Here is a 22,304-nt window from a genome sequence, read left to right on the forward strand (position 1 = left end):
TCAAAGTGACACCCTGTCACCCTTGCAAATTCGGTAATTTTACCGATTCTGTAATTACAGAATCGGTATTTGCCATTGATTCCTATTGGCTTCAAGGCCCATAGGAATCAATGGCAAATACCGATTCTGTAATTACAGAATCGGTAATTACCGAATCTTACAGATTCGGTATTTTTACCGAATATTTTACCTAAATAGCAATTACCGAATAGTGAATATCGAATCGGTAAAATTCGGTATTTACCATTCGGTAATTTGCTATTACCTACATCTAGGCCTGAGTTCTTTAATGTTGGACCATCAGGTGAGAGCAACAGTAGGTAGGTCTTGTCAGGGCTCCGCCCTCCCTCCAGCTGTCCATATCTCCTGTCTTCCCTTCTGATATTCAATTACATCATTCACTCTCAACAGTCCAGACGCCAGCTCAGACATTTGGGACAGAGAATACACACAAGATACGACAAGGCCCCAAAAACACAAACAGTCTTAACTTTAAATATGCTAAGTTTATTTTCTAGTCAATACTGCCACCGGGTGGTTAAAAGATATACTATTTTAGAAATGTCTTGGCATTCCTTGTACTAATGCTAATAATATATTCATCTTTAGCACTTTCTGCCACAAACCTTAGGTTTGGTAATACTGTGAAAAACAGTTTTAATTTTACTAACTCAATGTATTGATTTTGTCTAACTTGAAAGGATAAAATGCTCAGAAGATCCCACAGGGATTTACATCGCGGGCAGGCTTGACACAACTCTCCACAGCAGATTCTCTAACCCACTGAGCTATCTGATCCAGAAAAAGCTTCTTTATTGTAGACACAAAGTAGTAAGAAACCATTCAACAGACCAAAATGGGTAGCGGTATGGTAGTTTTACCGTGACTGCAATTGCCTTCATCCAACAATTGACGTCTCTTTAGCCTGAGCCTTTCCTTATAAAGTGGGTCCTCTCCCTACCAGAGGATACATGAACACGGGCTCTGTAGACACCAGCCCATCTCAGGACCAAGTGATCCATATGGTCCAGTCCCATGGCTCTTGCAAGGTACATTGACACACAGTGCGGGGCACAGCCCTTACAATGCTCTCTTTTTGGACCTGCAAAGCACACAGAACTCTCAGACACCCCCCTCAGACCACTCATTCAGCCCAGGGGAGCGGGGGTGTAGCAAAACACTGCACGGCTATAAGTTGTTTGTAACTGATTTGTGACTCCCCTGCTTTTCTGGCATTACTGCCGTGCTGTTGTAACTCTCTCGAAGTACCCTAAGAGGTATGTCGTTGCCAACATACAGCTCACTCAAAGCACTGCATTCTTTACCTGCGGTTATATGACAGAATTTCTTTGACAGAAATATAATCTGACCTAAATATTGTGTCCTAAATACCGTTTGCAAAAATATCGCCCCTTTGGGTGTAGATTTTCTATTACTAACTTGAATGGAGTAACACCTTTGTGAAGAATATATGGATGTATGACGTTACAGCTCATGCTTTTACCACGGATGCTGTTACAACGCAAGTATTACAACGAAAACCTTTACAACGCATTACACTTGGGGGTGCTGGATAGTGAATAGTTTAATTTACTATTCCAACTCCAGTCCCAGTGGACACTAGGGAAGGTGTTGAATAGTAAATTAAAACTATTCCTTATCCTAGAGCGCCCCCCAGTGTAATGCGTTGTAATGGTTTTCGTTGTAATACATGCGTTGTAACAGCACTGTGTGGTAAAAGTTGCGTTGTAAAGGTTGCATACCGAATATGTAGCAAACACTACTTTGTCTGCCCGTATTTAGCCTACAATATTCTGTAACTAGACCTGACCCACAGCAGCCCCTGTCTTTTCAGTGATAAATCACAGATACAGCAACACTGCTCCTGCACCTTAATGCCATCGCAGCATCTCAGACATGTGAGCATACAGCTGTGTCAAAGCACAACAATCTCCGAGTGGCTGCATCACTATAGTTGTTATAGCACTTGGTAGGCACAGCTCTGCTGTTTCACCTCGATCCTGATCCGATCGCTCCCTACACACTAGACCTGACTTGTTATTCCTTTTTTATGACAGAATCTGTAACGCAGATCTCTCACAATGCACCTCAATCATGATTAGGGCTCCCGGCGTTATCGTATTTATTTTTTTTAACATTTCCGTCTCTAGCCATATTTATTTTTTGGCCATATTATTAGTATTTATCCATATTTATTTTGTGAATAATTGATATGTAAGATCTTATATTTCCTCATTTATTTAACTGATAAATGTGCACTAATACTTTGAAGCCTGTGGTGTTTTATCAAATTAGGCAAATACAAAAAAAAGTACAACCGCCGATAAATCTTAGAATTATACTTCAAATATATGTTGACGTATGCTGATATTTCAGGATATCTTGTCCTCTTTTTTTTAATTCCTCGTGCTATCTATTCAGCTGCATTCATCAAAGACAGCATAGGGAGTCACTCAAAAGAAGCCTAATTTTCTGTATTTTTCCAGTTTTAAATAAAAATGCAGACAGGAAGTACATTGTTTTCTGTCTGTATTTATCTGTAAAGATCAGTAAACTGGGAGCCTTACTCATGATGTGTAGTAAGTGCTCAAAATCACACAAAGCTAGAGCAAATCTACCCTGTCATGACCGGTGCCATTCCCTGCTGTTCAAAGGGGAATCACCACAGGGCACTGCCAAGGCAGCTAGGCACTGAACCACTGGAACTCAGTGATACATCAGCATAGGGGACCAACTCACAGCACTGCCAATCCACCATAGTGCAAGGGTGCCTGCATTGCAGGGAATGATTGTTCCTCATGAATAATCACTAATCGCGATTTGTAACTTCTATGTGTGCCGCAGAATGCAGCATATATAGAAGTTGCAACTCGTCATTATCTAATGCTTTTTCGTGTGCAGAAAGGTCTCCCTTCCCGCACATGAACAATCACTGATGGCAGTTTGCTCTTTTTATGTGTGCTGTAGAATGCAACACACAAAGAAACAGAAAAACAGAGGAGAAATTAATAATTTCTCCTTGTTGAGACAGTTTAAGAGCAGGTTTCGCTGGTCTTATTTTTGTGCTGCCCCATATTTATGATAACAAAAAAGCGAGCAACCCAATATACCCTTGAGGGTTCGGGCAATAAATATGATAAGGTGAAGATACCTTCAAGGGATTTCGTTTGTACTAGTTAACAGCACAGAGGCGAGTGATTCTATTTGGTGACCCGTCACAATTTAGGTCAATGGTACAACAATGTAACAATAAAAACTCAATTAATCTAGATAAGTCACAATATGTGATCAAACTAAAGAAGAAAAATAGTGCGGTGTATATGAAAAAGTTTGTATTTAATACACTTTAGAAATTTGATAAGACACGCTTTGTCTTATCTAATTGTTAGATCAATGTTATGTTATGTTAGCCGGATTTGTAGAGCGCACAGATGCCCCAGCAAAGAGGCGTCCTGGCGCTAGCAGAACAGAAGACCGGACAAAAGCGATAACAAAACTAAATACAACAGAACTAAGGGACAGGGGGAAAAAGGAAAGTCTTGACAGCCTTCCTGAATGGCAGAAGTCCATCAATGGCACGAATATGGACAGGAAGAAAAGCGTATACAATTGTTTCAAAGAAGTGTTTTCATTTATTCCTATGATATATGCTTCTTGTAACATTGTTATTTATTCTGTACCCTTTTTAATTTCTAAAGTGTATTAAATACAAACTTTTTCATATACACCCGCACTATTTTTCTTCTTTAGTTTGATCACATATTGTGACTTCTCTAGATTAATTGAGTTTTTATTGTAACATTGTTGTACAATTGACCTAAATTGGGACGGGTCACCAAATATAATCACTCGCCTCTGTGCTGTTAACTAGTACAAATGAAATCCCTTGAAAGTATCCGCCCCATATTTATGCCAGCCTTGTAAATAGGGGGCAGCGTCAAAAAGCAATAGGTGTTGCGGGGGAACGCCCACTGCAACACCCATTTCCCGCCCCTTTCACGCTAAGTGCTGCGTGAATAGGAGCATTATTTACAAGATGGCGTTAAGTCATGTTAAGTGGCTTAGTGGCTGAACACAGCCTTATACAGAAGGAGAAGGGGTTATTGCTGCCAGATCGTCAAAAAAGTGACGTTCTGGGGGCGCTAACCACTTGTAAATATCCCCCGAGTCTGTTAAGACGCCGAATGCATAAAAGGTCTAAAACATGCCAGTTTATTTGCCTTAATGAAATCTTGCTTTGGTGTGTAGAAGGGTACCCCCAAATGTATACCGGTGGGCACATGCATGTATTGTGGGCATGTATACGTGATTTTGGTCATGCAAAGGTGAATGATCATATGTGGTGTGGATGCATTTGAAGGTGACACCAGCATTGCATGTACATTCTGGCACACATATTTGTATGTGCGTTAGATGGTTGCCATTGGCTAACCAAAACCAGTTGGCTACAGCTTCTTTTAAACTGTCCACCGTGGGGGGGGGTTGGACTGGGGTCCAAGAGGCCTGTAGGTGAAATGCCCTCTCTGGCGTCCTATAAATAGAAGCTAATGCTCTTAAATGTAATGTGATCCCAAAACATGCCTATCTTAATCCCCACGTGACTGCTCAGTGTTTGTTATGCTATGTCGATTTGTATGGCACGCTAATCACCCGTGAGGGTATCCATGCCCTTTAACAGTGCCTTGAGACAACCTCTGCTGTATAGTGCAGGATATAAATGCCTTAGTATAACATACATCTGTGTAGCTATGCATATGACTATAGGTATGTTTTTCATTTGTGATTGTGTGCATACGTATTTGTTCATGAGCATGACAGTGCACACGCTTGTCTGAGTACATTTAAGGGTACGTACTCCTAGGTTTCTGAGTGGGTGCATCTGCAGGTGTTTGCGTACATGTGGGCATAGGTTTTTTTGTATAAACAGATTGTCAGGAGATGTGTTCAAATAAATTGCTCATCTTAAAAAGTCAAGGACTGGCTTGAAAATCTGCCTTTGGGTGCAATAAAACATATTATGTGGTTCTGGGTGAATCACTTTGTCTTCCTTGGCTTGATTTGTGTCATAATATTTATAAATGTAGCACTGGACAACATCTCTCTTAGGCACACACAAACACACAACAAAGGCTATCACACTAAGTGTTCCACAGTTCAGCACAAAAAAGCACCTTGACGTATGAAGCACTGCAGTGCCATACGCTGAACGTGTTATACAATTGGCAATGACATACAGCTGTACCATGTTTGGTGCAATATTATGCTCCTAGGGCACCTCCCCATCACATCACTGTTTCTGTGACCTGCTCTCAGCTGGACCTCCCCTCACATTGCAGATGCTCCTGCTTCTCTCGAGCTATTACCACACTACATCAAATTCCCAAAGTTGTTTGTGAAGGTGAGCATTTCACTGTCCCTTGGCTGTTCTGTGCCCACTCACCTGAGGGTCTGGGGCTGTCTGATGTCAGGATCTGTCGCTGTGTATTTGGTGACCTCGCTCCCGGGCATGGTGCCCTCTTTCACGCTCACCACCTTGGGGTTCTCCTGGAAGAAGGGGGGCTCGTTCATGTCTCGCACATTCACACGCACCACGGCCAGGGCCCGGGAGGTCTTGGGGGCTGATCCGCTGAGCTCGTTCACATTCTGGACAGTGATGGTCAGCTCAACTTGCTCCTGCGCTTCGTGATCTAGAGGCTTAGGGAAGAGAACAAGCATCATCCGTGGTTAACCTGTAGCATTCCTAAAGCAGTGACCTAATGTGAACAACTGTGCCCCCCCTGCCTTACCACCTTTCTGATGGACTTGGCTAGCCTGCTGTGAACGTGTCTGCCCAACCCCACCGGCCTTTTAGAGATTGCCACTCATCCTGCCCCGTGAATGACTCTGTGGCAACCTAAGTGGTCTTCCCAAGGCTACAAACTATCCTGATATGTGAATGACTGAGTTCAAGTTATAAGCCTTCAAGAGGCCTCTACAGACGGCTGACTCACTCTGTACCATACCCTCTAGGACGCCCTGCCTGCCCTAACATGTAACTCACTGGGCTCAGGTGCTCCAGCCTTCCAAAAACCTTTGTTTTATCCACACGTCTCTGTGACTCCCTGTGATGCACTGGTCTGTCCTGAAATGTGGCAGGCTGAGTCTTACCTCTGCAGGTCGGGAAACATCCTTTACGACGCAACTTTTACCACGCAGTACCTTTACAATGAAGGTTTTTCATCGCAAGTCATTACAACGAACTGCGCTGGGGGGTGCTGTAGGATAGGTAATAGTTTAATTTACTATCCAACACCTTCCCTACTATCCACAGGGACTGGAGTTGGAATAGTAAATTAAACTATTCACTATCCAGCACCCCCCAACGCAAGTCGTTGTAATGACTTGAGTTGAAAAACCTGCGTTGTAAAGGCATGCGTGGTAAAAGCATGCGTTGTAACAACGTACATCCCTGCAGGCCATGCCCAACACTATTTTATGTCTACTGCCCCAGAGGCTCTGGAGTATTCTAATGGGTGACTGATTTTCCCCAGCCCGGCAAGCCTTCTAGAGGCTCCAGACTATCCTGACCGGTCACTGATCCTGCCCCAGTGCCAGAGGTCTTCAAGAAGTACCAGACAGTGTTGACATGTCAGTGACTGCTACCAGCCTTGAAGAGGCTCTGGTCTGTCTAGAAATGTTCTAATTCTGGGCTTGACATAAAGCTCACATGAGCATGGAGGCTGTTTTTTATGATGAAGTTTGGCAATTCTTTGAAGTTAAGATCTACTTCTATGGAGTACATAGTTGATGGCTTAATCTACAGCCACTGCATGGTGGGCCACTGCAGACACATGGTAGAGGAGTACACTGCGAGGCCCAGCGTACCTACCCGTTTCAATGACCTCCTTCCCCAGAGCTCTAACCGCACCTTAAAAAGAGGACCTACCTTAAGCACGGACAGGATCCCCTCATTGGTCTCGGGGTCAGTCCGGATGGCAAAAGCTGCTTGTTGGTCACCTCTCCGGAGGATGGTATACTTCGCCAGCCAGTTGGGAGATCCGCGGAGGTCTTTGTCCTGCACGCTTACCCTGCCAATGTCTATGCCCACAGTCTGCTCCATCACCTCCATAGAGAACTGCAAGAGGAGGAAGAATTAAGCCTTCATCCACCACCAGAGGACAACCATGAATTTACTGTTTCAGTGAAATACGCAAACACTTTTCTATAAGAGCAGGATATCACCAGAAGAAACAACATACTTCAGAGAAAGCAGAGGAGAACTGAAACGGAGAACTGAAACAAAGAACGGACTTATGGAAAAATACATTTTTGAACAAAGTACTTAAGAGAAAATAGCAGAGATGAGAAAGAAAGCTAAAACATATTACAGATGTGAAACAAGGGATTTAAAAGAAAAAATTGATTGTTTGAAATATGTAAAAGACTTCAGGGAAAATACAAAATATCTGAGACATACTTGTACAGAACTATCAGCAACTATTCCAACAGTAGAAATATTCAGACATCCACCCTTCCACTTTCTCTCCTTTCCCGTGTGTCTTGATTGTTTGAAAAAAAAGGGCCAAAAACCCCTGGTGCCCATGTAAAACAGTAGGATCGAAAAAATAGTTGTGACTGGAGTGAAGGAAAGAGCACATGGAAACTGAAACAGGGTGTACATTAACGACATTAGAAGAGAGACAGAATCAGGATGGCAATGAGAAGTGTGATATAGTGCAATATAACCAATGCGTGGGAGGGTGCATCGATGCACTGTTTCTTAAATTGGATTACCTCTCCTTGAGTAAACTCCGGTGGGTTGTCGTTGATGTCCCCAACATAGATGACAGCAGTCGCAGTATTGGTAAGGCCATCGCCAGACATGTCTGCCACTTGGATGGTAAGGTTGTACATATCAACCATCTGGGGAAGTCAGTGATAGAAAAGGTGATCAATGTTAGAAAGGTTTTAATACAATGATTTTTCAATCTTTCCTTTTTCATGTGTTTTTTGGCCTCCAATCTTAATCCTAGCTGTTGATGTATTTCATCAAATAAGCTGAAAGTCTGATCCTTTTTCAACAAAACTCTTTCTACAGCTGGGGACCTTTTACTGATTTATATATACATCCTTATAATATACAACAGGCTATACATCATTAAATCCTGTTGTACATTATAAGGATATTGCAAATCATGAATGAGTTCCATGATCATATAGTAAAACGAGGATAAGGTCATGGAACTATGAAGTGACTTGCAATATCCTTTTAATCTACAGCAAAAGGCCATTTTAATCCTTATAACTGATGTTTAGACCATAATTTTTCATATAAGCTGCTTTAATCCGTAGTGTTTTTCTATTTCATGTTCATTGCAGACAAGAAGAATAAAAGCAGATGTTGTACTGTGAAATTAAACACACCAGAGAAAGCAGTTAATAATTTTAGCAACAAATATCAGAATCAGTTTAATGTAAATCAGATTTAAAAAATGTTGTGGCTTATATTGAGTAGAAACATGCCGAGATTCGTCATTTCCAATAATGTCCTATAGCTTGAACCAAATAAACACATTTCTAGGCCTGGGCGGAGTTCTGCTATGCAGAACTCCGCGAAGTGACCAAAAAAACACTACGTGGAGTTCCGTAAGTGTCGGAGTACATTACGTTGCACCATTCCTGTTGATTTTTAGCGTTGGGTGTTTGTCCCGTGCTGTAAAATCTGCTTGAATGGCACCATGAGCAGTGCAAGAGGGCGCTGCTTCTTACTGCTGCTCGAGCACATGTTCTACTCGAGCGGCAACTTCCTCAATGGAAGGTTTCTCAACTCAAGCGTCCGTGTTGAGAAATTTAGCCGGGAGGTTTTCTGAAGTAAGATTTTCTTCGCTCGCGTTCACCAACTTAACTTTGGTGAGTGCGAGCGATGAAGAAACTCCACTCCCTTGAATTTTTTTTCAAAGCTCTGCACGCTACACAAAGCGGGAAAAACTCTGTAAAATCCACCAGCAGGGCAGAATTTCACGCCCAGGGCTACACATTTCCATAAATACGTTCTTTCTACTGATCTTATTTTATTTTTAGAAAAAAACATTAGAAGAAGAAAAAGCCTGTCCCCGTTTTCCTTGTTTCAAGCAGTATGACCTGCGTTTCTCCCTGGCAGCTGACTGAAGGCAATGTGGCGCCCGATCTCAACTCTTATTACGAGTGAGCCACTACCTCATTTCCTTATTATAGGTGACTAGATATGTCAAAAGTCTCCTGTAATAAGGAAATTAGAGACAGGCGTTTACAAAGGGATTCCAAGCACCTATGTATTATATGAGCTTCCATACGTGTGTACTATCCTCCCTAGAACAGAGGCGCAGCGATAATTCCATTGGTTGTAAAAAGAGAGAGAAACCGTGTATCAAACCAGTGATTAAGATTGAGGGTAGACCAACAATCCAAGCCAAGAAAAGGACTAAAGCAAGACCAACAAGCCAAGCCTGGAAAGAGAATAAAGAAAGAACTACAAGCCAAGCCTGGAAAGAGAATAAAGAAAGAACTACAAGCCAAGCAAGGAAAGGACTAAGGGAAGTCCAACAAACCAAGCCAAGAAAAGAACTAATGGAAGACCAACAAGCCAAGCCAGTGAAGATCAAGTAGAACACCACACAAACCAGTATAATGGAATAAGGGCAGGCAACCTTGAGAACCAGTGAAAAGGAAAGACAGTAGGAAAGCATACAAACCAGTGCAACGAAATAAGGGGGCACTCCAGGATAAGAAATTATGCCTATGAGTTGGCGCTGGGGCCCAAAGCAGTGGGACATGTTTTGTTTTTTTGGGGCGTGAGGGTTGTGGCATACCATCAGCCTTACTGTTGCATTGCCAGCTGATTATAAAGGAGGAGGCACCATTTCAAAAAGTCATTATCTGAGACTTTATTTAGGCTCAGAGGTTGTAGAAAACATATATTGTTGAGGACATTTCTGTCAAATAAAGCTTATCCCTACCTATATATATTTTTGGAGAGCTTTATTGACCATGATCTGCTCTTAGCTCCTTACAATTCCTCTCAATTAAGACATGTAATAGCTTAGAAGTACTAGAAAGTATTTTCATTGCTTCACCTAGATACCCTATATTCATCCCACGCCTTTTTACCTCTCGATCAAGGCCCACTTGCACCGTCCTGATCACTCCGGTGTCCTTGTCGATGCTGAACATCTGTGGCGCGCCCTGCTCGATGATGGAGTACCGCAGGGCCCCGTTGTCTGTCTCTGGGTCATCAGCATCTGTCGCCTCTGCCTTTGCAACATAGGTACCTGACATGCAAAAAACATAAATGCAAAAAGTGCCTTAGACATGATCACCTGTTGCAAATAACACCAGGAGGTGATGACAGCGTCTCATGAGTGGTTGAGCACACCATGACTATGAGCATCATTTCCCTTCACACAAATACACACATCTCTGTGTTGAGCACACAATCTCTTTGTGAACAACTCCTTGGACCAATGGGAAGACCCCTTGAGGAGCAAATGTACATTTTTCACTCATCTGTGTTATTTCGGTGGAATGTCATATTGAGATCAGTCTGTTTTCTACCATGAAGATGTAGGAAACATGAAAGGTTAGACCGCTCCCTGCATTTGGGTGTGCATGCAACCTTCGACATGTCACATTATTGTCAGTGGGAAGCTGCTAAAAGGTGCAGCTCCATTTCAGTAGCAAAGATAGTAAAGAATGTTTCTGCACTCACCCCAGTACTAGGGACAGTAAAAAACAAGAGTTGGCAAAGCAAGAGGACAGGCTTTACTGTGCCAACTTATGTACACACAGGCATTCACAAAGGTTGTTTCCAAGCATTGCATGCACACATGCTGTTATCACAATAAAGCATGCCCTGTTGCATTTGCCAGTACTGGAAAAAAGTAGCAGAATGATTGCTTTCTGTAAAGAATGAAACAGGAGATAAAGAATTACAAGTGACAAACAGTGGGATGATTATTCCAGATGCAAAATAGTTCCTTATGTATTCCAAAGGAAGTACTTCCTGTATAGATGAATGATAGGTCAAATAACCAATAAATTAAGGTGAGGGAGTAAGAGTCCTCTGGGTGAAGCCAAAATCTTCTCTATGTATACTTTAAAGAACCGGTGGCAATAGGTTTTGCAGACACAGAGACCTATGCTGTGAAGCCAGACCTCATGACCAAATTGTAGTGATGCTTTAAACAAACCCATAGGTCCCAGAGGAGCTAGTCTTGTGACTGCAAATGCCCTTGCCCCAGATGGGGCAGAAAGCTGCCTTGAGATGAGAGCGCTTTGGATTATCAGCGCTCCCGATTTGGCTTTTCTTTACCTGGTATGGACCCCTCCGGCACATGCCCTGTTATGTTGCTATTCGTGAATACGGGGCGATTGTCGTTCTGATCCACAACCACGATCTCCAGGTCTGTGGGGTCTTCGATGAGCTCCCCATCCAGGTCCACAGCAAAGGCCCTGAGCTGGAGGACATGGCAAAAACAGAGCAGATGAATGAACTGCTAGACAAATCCAGGTCATGGACAATATACATGAATCAATACAGAAAATTAACTTGTCCTACTGCCCTGCCCCCACACTGTGTGGTGCTCATGGAAAAGAGAGCATTAAATGGCTGCTACTTGGCTGCGCAATGTACTGTTGTTTTCTATTAATACACCGGTCCCAACCACATCACCTCATGCTGCTGTTTCCCAGTGCACTGACCGTATGTATAGGAGGTGGACTGGTTGACAGGGAGATTGTAACAGGACAGGCCACCACCTCCGAAAAAGCCCATAGGTCTGGGGTAGCGCAAGCCATATATCAGGCGTAATATTTTCCCACAACACACAAACATACTGCGTGGTGTAAGAAGGTCCTGATGTGGACTTTTGTGTGCAGTTGCGAGTGTTGTGAATTGGACCCTGGGTTTCAGTTTGTTTAGTATCTGCCTTTTTCAGTATCTCATTTGTTGTCAAACACCGTATCAGTAGTGGTTGGTGGCAAATCACTTTGGAAGGGCGCAATAATATACCCAATATTATAAATATACACATTTAAAAAAGTCACTTACCTTACACTGCCGCTCAATGTTCTGCCGCATGTCCTCAGAGCCCGAATCCACAGCCAACTCTCTCATCCAATCAAGACGCTGTTCTCATGCTGTTAAGCCGCATGAGTAAAGCATCTTGATGGGCTGGAGGAGGCTAGTTCCATGCTCCAAAAGGCACTGTAGGCCTGTGCCTGCTCTCTAACCCAGCGGTCCGAGACAGCCGGGCTGGAGACATTTGAATTGCGCATGTCAGTTTGGCCATAGCAAAGTAGCCAGCCAAACCAACATGCACACTTCAAACTTAAGTGGCCACTCCGCACTGGCCCTGCCCTGCCCTCATACTCTGTTTGCTAGCAGAATGTGTCAAACATAAAATGGGAATAAAATCATTTTCATTAACATTTTATTTTTGAAGCTTCCTGCCCAGCAGGGTTGGGGTGGGGCGAAGCTCCTCCTCACCAACTGAGGAACCGCCACTGCAGAGTATGTGTTGTGTATGCCAGACAGAGGTGAGGTAGTCAGCAGGACTGGAGTGTTGCTGTGAACTACAACACTTCAGTTTGGTGTTTTTGTATTTTCAATCTATTCTTTTTTAACGTGTCTACAAGAAGTGATATACATTTTCAGAACATGGTACATAAATTGAAACATCAACTGAAACAGCAGTTGGATGGGTATTGCACAGCTTCATGTGGTGAGCTAAGGCCTAATATTTTGTCTAAATGTATACAATATATACACTTTCACAGGACGTCATTTCAGTAGTGAAAGTATGCGCAGGTGCTTTTAATGTAGGCACAGGTGTTCCAGTAGACCCTGTTTCCTTGTTCCACCATGTGTGAAGGAAGGTGTGACCAGTGTTGGATCTGTTTTTCCCAAATTGCACTCTTGAACATATGAGAAACCTAGCATATGTTAACTTAGGACGACTTTGTATTTCCTTCCATCTTGAATGTGACATCGCAGCATATTACGTGATAGTTTTTGCGGTTATTGTTTTTGCTGTAATAAAAAATGAAGGTTTCGTAAAAGACTAAACTTCCCCAGCAACATTGAACAAAATGTACCTAATTATGGACAACCTTGCTGCCTCAAACTGAATAGTATGCTACGTAACAAGTCATGTTGCATGTACAGACTTTGGGAATGTCCGCTTCTAATGTACTAGAATGGTGAGAGAATCTCCTTATGTATTCTGTAGTAAAATGTTTCATTTTGCTGGTTTCCTATTGGGGTATACCATGAGAACCATCTATTTGTGTAGTGAATGTATGGAGCTCTTTGTATAAAATCTTATACAAGGATGCAATTTCTCTACATTGGGCGGACACTTTTCCCTTTCTTAGAATCTAGGCTGAATTTCCAGTAGAACTTTACTGAGTTCTTCTCTGTATCCCTTATAATTTGTATGCATATGGTACCAATTGATTGATGGTCCAGCTGATGGCATGTCTTTAACTCATATTCTTTGAGCACAATTTAAAACTTTAATCTTGTCTGTCAGTCTTTTTGGAAATACTTATAACTAGGGACTACACTGCTCCCGGCACATATTGTAGAAGTGCATTGGAAAGTAAAATGAGATTCAAATAGAATAAAGTGGGCCCCTCATTTCTGTGGACAACTACCTTTGGACCCTCCACTGCACCTGCTGTACCTGGTCGTGCACCCATGGGGTTTTGAAGGCCGTTGTACAGAGGTCTTTTTTTTAACTGGTTAATGTATTGACCCACCCCTCCCATTGCCTCATACTTCTGTCTTTCATACCCGCTGTTAGACCTGGCATCTTTTGGCGTGTTTACTCTGTCTTTTTGCTTTCTGACCTCCCAGTTTTTACTCTGTTTTTGCTGGTTTAGTGTCTCTGCGCACTTTCTCACTGCTGTTCAGTGTTCCGCCTTAACCTGTAAGGATGAAAATCCAATCAGACCTGCAGACATAAACCTCCTGTTGCACTGTCCCGGCCCTGGTACTCTCGCCCGCAGGCGGTTGTCGCTCTCTACACCGGTCTCTCTGGCTCAGCTGTGAAGACATTCTATAAGGCAACAGCTAGACCAATCACAGGGCAATAGACAAACATCACATCACCCAATCCTCAGGAGAGCATGACTAGCTTCCTCTCCGAGGACCAAGCATAGTCATGGCATGCTTCCTCCTCTTTAAGGCCATCAGTTGCAAGAAGCAGAGTTATCTTCCAGACAAACTTTCCCACATTGCCTTTTGCACACCTCACAGAGCACGGTCTTGGCAGGGATGGAAAACCACGAAGGGCCCACAAAAAGGACAAGCCAAGAAGACTAGCCATATGTATGTATGTATGTATGTATGTAAGCATGCAAACAGACACTGCAATCTCTACAGTCGTGTGGCCACGGTGCACAGAGGGAAATGGGCCCCAGGCTGTTGTCTGCATTACAAAGTACAACAATAATCAGGCTGCAGTGGGCCACTAAGGTCTCTGGGCCCCGGTGCCGCTGCACCAATGAAAGCTACTCCCCTGAATTTCCACTTAATTCTAAGACTCCCTGCACCAGTTTCGGAAGAAACTCGACAAAAACCTGCTCTTCAGACACAACCTCCCTTTACCCAACTGACAACAGGTGGTTCTGCCTGTTGTTTCACCATACTTCTGCATGACTCCATGCTACCTGGGCTTGTAACCCCTGCATGTAGAAGCAGTTCGGTACCCCTCTTCTCCCATACCTTGAAACGGTCGTGCACCTCTCGGTCCAGCGTGGCGTTCAGGTAGATGGCACCGGTGGTGGTGTTGATGGTAAAGATGCCACGGGGCTCCTCGTCCACACCTGGCCCCTTGATGCTGTAGATGACGCTGCCCAGCTTCTGCTTGTCCGACTTAATCTGCCAGGAGGAGAGTGTGGAGTGAGAAAGGAGGGAGGTCAGAGGTAAGAATCATACAAAAAACTGCACTAGTGGAAAGGCATCATCTGTGGAACCCGTAGAGCCGGGTTCTAAGTTCCACTTCACCATGTGACCAAAAGAAAAGCACTTCACCCCAATCACAATTTCTTTATTGACCAAACCTTGAATGGTTTCATAAAATGTAAGAGATTTGCATTTACCGCAGTTGCTATAACCACCTCAGGTGAGATTGTGGGGTACCAAAACTGATGTAAGAGGGAGCTAGAGTGGACATGGGCACTATTAGCACCTCCACTCATATCTCTCATATCCACAACCACACTGAGAGGGCTGGGTTCCACTTCTTATTCATTCATTCATTCATTCATTCATCCATCCCAGAATCCAATAGGTTATCACTTGCAGGGGTCAACATAACACAAAGTTACTCCATGGAGCCCAGTCAGTTTCCAGCGCTAGTCGCAAGTGTAAGTCGTACATAGGCCAACATTATCAGAGTTGGGATACTGATTAACTGCATGCAGTTTCTAATCTAGAGGAAGGTTAGTTCTCAGTTGGTTTTATTCATGCAGATGCTTCAGTTATGTGTAGATGGTTATGTGGGAGTGATGGGCATGAAGAATCGAATGTGTTATCTGGTCGCCCTAATACACTGTCTTCTTGTATGGCAATAGTGTTAGACAATACAGTAAGACATACAAGCTGGGTCAGCGAGTATTATTGCTGTGGGGGGGAAGGAGAGCTTAGTAGTATTTTGCTTAGAGGGTTAAGCTGTGTAGGATAGAACGAGACGTGTACTGTCACAGATCCAGCTAGTAGGGGTATGAAATAGGCCAGGTATGTAAGTCAGCCTATTTTGGCAAAGGCTCGTGTGCACTGTGTTCTTCCAAAAAGCACAACAAAATGTTTTTATTGATTTTATTTTATTTGTAATTGCAGAGTTGCATCGTTCAGGTTATGTAAATATTGAAAAGTGTTTGAATTTCGTTGGTGTTGTTGGGTCTCTTTTGATCTGAATGATAAAAGCAGTTCTTCATCCTCGTTTCCATGTGTAACTTTGTACTCCATCTTTGATGATTATGTTTTATGTGCTGGTCTGAGATACTGAAATATTTGGGTCATGGTTAGGCGTATGTGATCTTTCTAGTTTCTCTGTGTTACAATAAGGCCCCAATTCCTGTTGACAGTGAGAGCCTCACTCTATCATAGCCTTGCCTCACTCTATTATAGCCTTATATCCCGCTGAAGCGGGCTAGACCAGCCATTAAAGGCCAGCTCCAGCAAGGGGGCTGGTCTTTTATACTGGTACTAGCAGCCCGTCCCGACGTTGTCCGGGTATGAATTGCTACCGGCCAGTAGTATATTGTTTTGTAGGATTTCGTTTTGATAGCATTTCTTATCTGTGACAGGCCTGTGAAACGCTCCGATTCACAGTGCACTGCTGATGCACTTAAGAGTGTGCGTTCAGTAGTGTGTGAACTCGAGTTTCCCTACTTTATTTTTCCTTGCAATATTATATAGCGCAAACTCGACAACATGGCATGAGCACAATTTACATTACAGAAGAACACATTCATTTGTGGTAGGCACGGGAAGACAAAGCGATTTGCCTGGAATCACAGGATGTTGAGCTGATGCCGAGATTTGAACGTAGCTCCCCAGCTCTAAAGTTCGCAATTCTAGAACTTGTGGTTGGGAGGTGTGTCTAAAAGTATATTTCGGTGCTGGCCATCAATGAGAGAGACCTGTGCATTTTTCAAATGGGTGGTAAAAAAACTATGAGCATGTTGCTGGAGATGTGGGCCGCCGTGCCACCAATGTACTTACCGGGGGAGGGTAAACACCCATTATTCCGCAACTTTCTTTCTGCATACCATCACTCCGCATACTTTCATTACGAAAGTACCATGACTCCGCAATGCCATTATAACGCATGGCATTACATTTTATATACTTTTACCACACATACATTTACAACGAAATTCGTTGTAAATGGTATACAACCTTTACAACAAAACTTTTACAACGACCTACCATTACAACGCAACTTTTACCACGCAAACTGTTACAACGCATTGCTCTGGGGGGCGCTCTAGGATAGGGAATAGGTTAATTTACTATCCAATAACCTTCCCTACTATCCACGGGGACTGGAGTTGTAATAGTAAATTAAACTATTCACTATCCAGCGCCTAAAAGCATTATGCGTTGTAAGGGCATGCGTGGTAAAAACCGCGTTGTAAAGGTAGGCGTTGTAAAAGTATGCGTTGTAACGTCATACATCCGTTGTAAATGCATGAATGGTAAAAGCATGTATATGTTTTGGGGTGTTTGGGTATTTTAAGGGTTCAGATATAGTTCTGGGTTATGGGGTACAGGGGTAGTTTTAGGGTTTAGGAATAGGTATGGGTTTTGGGGTACAGGGGTATTTTTAGGGTTCAGGGCTAGGTTAGGGTTTTGGGGTATAGGGGTATTTTTAGGGTTCAGGGGTATGTTTGGGTTTTGGGGTACAGGGGTATTTTAAGGGTTCAGGGCTAGGTTTGGGTTTTGGGGTACAGGGGTATTTTTAGGGTTCAGGGCTAGGTTTGGGTTTTGGGGTACAGGGGTATTTTAGGGTTCAGGGGTAGGTTTGGGTTTTGGGGTACAGGGGTATTTTTAGGGTTCAGGGGTAGATTTGGGTTTTGGGGTACAGGGCTATTTTAAGGGTTCAGGGCTAGGTTTGGGTTTTGGGGTACAGGGGTATTTTAGGGTTCAGGGGTAGGTTTGGGTTTTGGGGTATGGGGTATTTTTAGGGTTCAGGGGTAGGTTTGGGTTTTGAGGTGCAGGGGTATTTATAGGTTTCAGGGCTAGGTTTGGGTTTTGGGGTACAGGGGTATTTTTAGGGTTTAGGGATAGGTTTGGGTTTTGGGGTACAGGGCATATTTATAGGGTTAAGATGGGTTAGTGTTTAAGGGTGTTGGGGTATTTTAACTCCTTCACTGCGGCGGCAATTCCGCCGCAGTGCTAGGGGGTGGGGGGTCGCATGGCTCACCTGCGCTTGTGACGGAACCGCTCCGTCACGCGCCTCGGGTGAGCTGTGCTAGTGACGGAGCGGTCCCGTCACGAACGTGCCCGCTCAATAGAACGCGCCGCGCAGGCGCGAAATCAGCGCCGCGCAGGCGCGTCGAGCGGGCAGTGACGGAACCGTTCCATCACTAGCACAGCTCACCGAAGGCGTGTGACGGAATGGTTCCGTCATAAGCGCCGAAGGGGTTAAGGAGTAAGGAGTGGGTTATGATTATGGGGTGCAGGGGTATTTAAAGGGAGCAGGGTGGGATTAGCACACGATATGAGACATGGCATGAAGGCCGGAACGTACCACACGCCCCCAGGGTTGTCACGCCCCAGCACACGCCCACAGCACAACGCAGACACGCCACAAGGGACTACTTTGCTGGCACAGTTCTTTTACCTTTTAAATGTATATGGTGGGAGTCTGCATAGCCTATGTCCTTTTGCTGCACCTGCCCATTCCAACGCTGTATTGGGTGTTGTGATTGCTGCTGTGGTTCCTGAGATTACCCGCCTCAAAGGTTTGGGCTCTCTCTTTATTATATTAGTATGGATATCCCAGCTACGGAGGGCTATAAGGCTATTAGAACGTTCGGCCACTAGAGGGTAGAATGTTCCAGCAAATAAAACAAATCCCCTCAAGCTCCGTGAAGCCTTTGTTCACAGCAACAGCTGTGAACGACACCATTACAATGTTGGCGTTCCGGGCTTCTACCGGCCATTGGAAGCCCGAAGCACACTCCATTGTCTTCAAAGGAGCTCCAAACATTCCAATGTTCTAATGTATGTTATATAACAACAAAACAAGAAGTATAATTTTTTTAATCAGCAGATGCGTCTGTCTTTGGGTTGTGCATCCACCAGAAGAGCCTTGTTCATCATAAAAGCTGCTGTAGAAAAAAACAGTGCTTGAAGTATCTGTGCGAGGGGGGGGGGAGGATTGGAGCATCATGTTTCCAAACTCCAAACTTCATACAGGTAATTATTATTGGTCTTAATCCTCCTCTTCCCCATAACTGTCCTTTCAGGTGTGCACCACCTACGAGACTAGACATTTCAGAACATCAGTGCTGGTATCCAGGCATGCTCACCCTTACAGGCACTTGAAGAAGGTGGCAGCCCCAGCATCCTCCTGAGCTTAGGCTGGGCTCCACAATGGCTGAAGGGTGACAGGTTTCATGGGGAAAGGGGAGTGTGAGGTGGTGAGGCCTAAGGACTGCGACAAAGAAGAGTTGTACTAACTATATTAGGAATTACTGGTAAATACTACAGACATTACCACCATGTCCCTTTTACTTGTCTGGGTCCTTTCTTTAGAGGTGCATCAAAGGAAACCCCACACCTCTGCTCTAGCAAGACCTTAAACAACCAAAAGTGACAACACATACTGTAATTTGATTGAACCCTAGTGGACTGAACTAATAAGGATAAGAACTCCAAATCCCAACTCCAAAGATCACCCCGGATGCCAAGCAAATGCCAATGATTGTCTTTGGACATAGGAATAGGAAGATTGCTGGAGAATAAGGTGTTGTGACCTCTAGATCTTTGATGAAAAGATTGGCAAAAAGACTGAATGAAAATAGAAAAATAAGGTCCACGTCACAGGAATGGCTCCCATCTCATCAAGGCTCCTAGCTCCTCTTGACATCAGCCTGAGGTGATAGCCACCAGGAAAGTGAAGGACGTTAAGTCTAACACCTCCAAAGGCTCCAAGGGATGAGACTATTCAAGTAAACATTAAGTGGCAGAAGGTCTGACCACAGTAAAGGCCACTTCTGAAAGCAACTCTCCTCGTCGACCTCAATTAGCTTAGAGACGGGGCACTCGTACCGCTTCACTCCGGTTTGAAAAGCATGTAGCCTCTGGTCCTGATGTCAGGAGGAATGCATGACGGAATCTCACATGCGTTTAGCACACATGCCTTCACAACGCCGGCATTCGAACGAGAGCATTGTTATGACGCGTTCTTTTAGCACGCAAGTCGTTACAACGACTTACCTTAGAGGGCACTGGACTTGGGAATAGTATAATTTACTATTCCAACTCCAGTCTGCGCAACAGTAGGTAAGGTAAGGCATTGGACTTAAAATCCTCCACCAATGCGCCTCCCTAAAGCAAGTCTTTGTAACGACATGGATGCTAAACAAATACGTGATAATGATGTGTTTGTTCTATTGCCGGTGCTGTAAAGGCACAGCGTTATTCTGGCTTCATTTTAAAGGACATTTCCCATCTAGAGATGTGACACGAACAGAATATCCACCCATGTTCCTCCTGGGAGAGAGATGTAAGACCAAAAGGGATCAGTATCCTTTGGGGCCCAAAGGATGCTGATCCCCTTTGGTCTTACATCTCTCTCCCAGCCTTAAGTTAAAAGAATTCTGATCCAGGCTGTCCCCCTTGACCCGGTATCGTGTGATCCTCGGCAATTTTCTTGCCATTAGCTCCCTCCCATACGTACGCCAGCCTTCCTGCTGCTCATTGGGCGTTCTCAAGCGGAAAAGAAAGCTGCAGGCCTAACACCTGAAATCACCAATGGCAGAATACGGAGCTGTACAGTATTTTTTATTCTTTTTGCAATTTTATACAGCACAAACTTGAGGGCGGAAGCCGCCTGCCGTTTTTAGGTTTTGCCTGGTGAAAGCTGCGCTCTGCGCAGCTTTTTCGCGCAGGCGAAAACCTAATGACTATGGTAGGGGAGACAGGAACGGCCCCCGTCTTCCATTGGCTAGCTCCATAAATAGAGGCTAGCCATTGGAAGACGGGCCTGTCCGTCAATGCCGGACCAGATTCGGGGGCGTTCCCGAGAATTTTTGGCTTTTGGCGACGTCACGCTACGTCAGCCAAAAGTCCTCGGGAACGCCCCCGAATCTGTTCTAGCATTGACGGCACTCGGCGCCCCTTCCACAAGTCCTAGGCTGCAGCTCAGGCCACCTCTTCCTGCGTCCCGCCGCCTCCGTCCGTCCTGCCGCAGCGGGGCCCTGCAGCAGCCTCGGCCACCAGCACTACCATGGCGGGCGCTCTGCCGGGCTCCCGTGAGCTGAGGGAGCCCACTCCTCGGGAAACTTCGCCGCCCGCCTGCCTGAGCTAGAGACGGGCCGCCGCACTGCCCGCGGCGACCCGGAAGTGACTAGCCGGCCGGCCAATCCTAGCGCGGCCGGCCGGAAGTGCCCGCCCCCTCCGCAGCCCGGGGGAAGAAGGAAGACGGCGGCCCAGGAGAAGTATGGCGGCCCACGAGGGGCTCCTGTGGCCTGGAGGGAGCCCCGGGAGAAGCGGAGGACGTTGCCGGTCTCCCATGCCGAAGAGGGAGACCGGAGAAGTGCCCAAGAGATTGCCGCCGTCGTAAGGAGCCCCCGCCAGAGTGCCCGGTAAGTTAAATGGGCTACCGAGCTCAGCAGCACCACCACCAGAGGCTTGGGGCTCGGAGCCACACCAATATTCGAGGTCGTTTTCCTTCCTGGCCTCTCTAATAATGGTTTAAACTTCCCGATCGCACCCGCGTTCACAGAGACAAGCTTGAGGTTGTGTTTGAGAGGAGTGTAGCGGGAAGGCCGCGGGTTCCTGCAGCCTCGCCCCGGTTTTATTATTGGGTGTCTTTGGATAGTGCTGGGGTAACCCGCTTCAAGGCGCAGCAAAGGCCTGTCCGAAGAACGGGGGTGCAGAACTATAGTGAGTACTTTTCTCGATTCGAGATCTCGCCTTCTCCAAGGCCCGGTGAAGGGTGTAGACCCGGTCACTATAGGAGTAGAGGGCCGTCTTCAGCCCTGAAGAGTTTAAAAAAAAAAAAAATCTTAATCTAGTTGTTTGTTTAGTAATATTGAATTAGTGTTGGCATCTGCTTCCCTTCGCCTGGAGCTCGTGTGTGTCTTTTGGGGAATGCCCGTGAGTGACCAGCTCGCGAGATGGCTCCGTGGTGCACCCCGTGGTGCACCCCGCGGCCCACCCCCGAGCCTGGGTCACACCACGGCTCTGCGCGCCTCATGCGCGAGGCAACAGCCCCCCCCCCCCCTTCCTGGGCATTTGACAAAGGCATGGCATGGCGTTTGTCGGTGATCTGTGGGCTCTTATGGACTGACAGACAGACATGCCAGGGGTAACAACACAACATAGGACATGTCTGAGAGAGGAACTTGCACCAGTGCGAGAGACAGAGAAACTCTGCTCCCCGCAAAGGTGTAAGGCCTCTGATGGGGCCTGGGGGGAACAAAGCTTGTTGGGCAGAGCAGGGCGATGCAAACCACTGCCCCCAGGCAGCAGGACAACTTCTCATGGACACTTTGATGCCAGCTCGAGTCAGGATGGGGCAGAT

At 45.2% G+C, this 22,304-nt stretch overlaps 1 protein-coding gene across 1 annotated transcript in view; it reads right to left on the reverse strand.

The window, feature by feature from the left end:
* The window catches only part of CDH15 (cadherin 15), a 156,590-nt gene that overhangs the window by 48,823 nt on the left and 85,463 nt on the right, over positions 1 to 22,304 (reverse strand). Inside the window, exons 3-8 of the mRNA XM_086945800.1 lie at positions 14,765 to 14,920; positions 11,348 to 11,492; positions 10,147 to 10,307; positions 7,795 to 7,923; positions 6,947 to 7,135; positions 5,462 to 5,715 (exon numbers count right to left, since the gene is read on the reverse strand). Coding sequence (XP_086801926.1) covers positions 5,462 to 5,715; positions 6,947 to 7,135; positions 7,795 to 7,923; positions 10,147 to 10,307; positions 11,348 to 11,492; positions 14,765 to 14,920 — 1,034 coding nt within the window. The remainder of the gene's footprint in view (positions 1 to 5,461; positions 5,716 to 6,946; positions 7,136 to 7,794; positions 7,924 to 10,146; positions 10,308 to 11,347; positions 11,493 to 14,764; positions 14,921 to 22,304) is intronic.

The sequence above is a fragment of the Lissotriton vulgaris genome, chromosome 12, assembly GCF_964263255.1.
Source record: "Lissotriton vulgaris chromosome 12, aLisVul1.2, whole genome shotgun sequence".
Lineage (NCBI taxonomy): Eukaryota > Metazoa > Chordata > Amphibia > Caudata > Salamandridae > Lissotriton > Lissotriton vulgaris.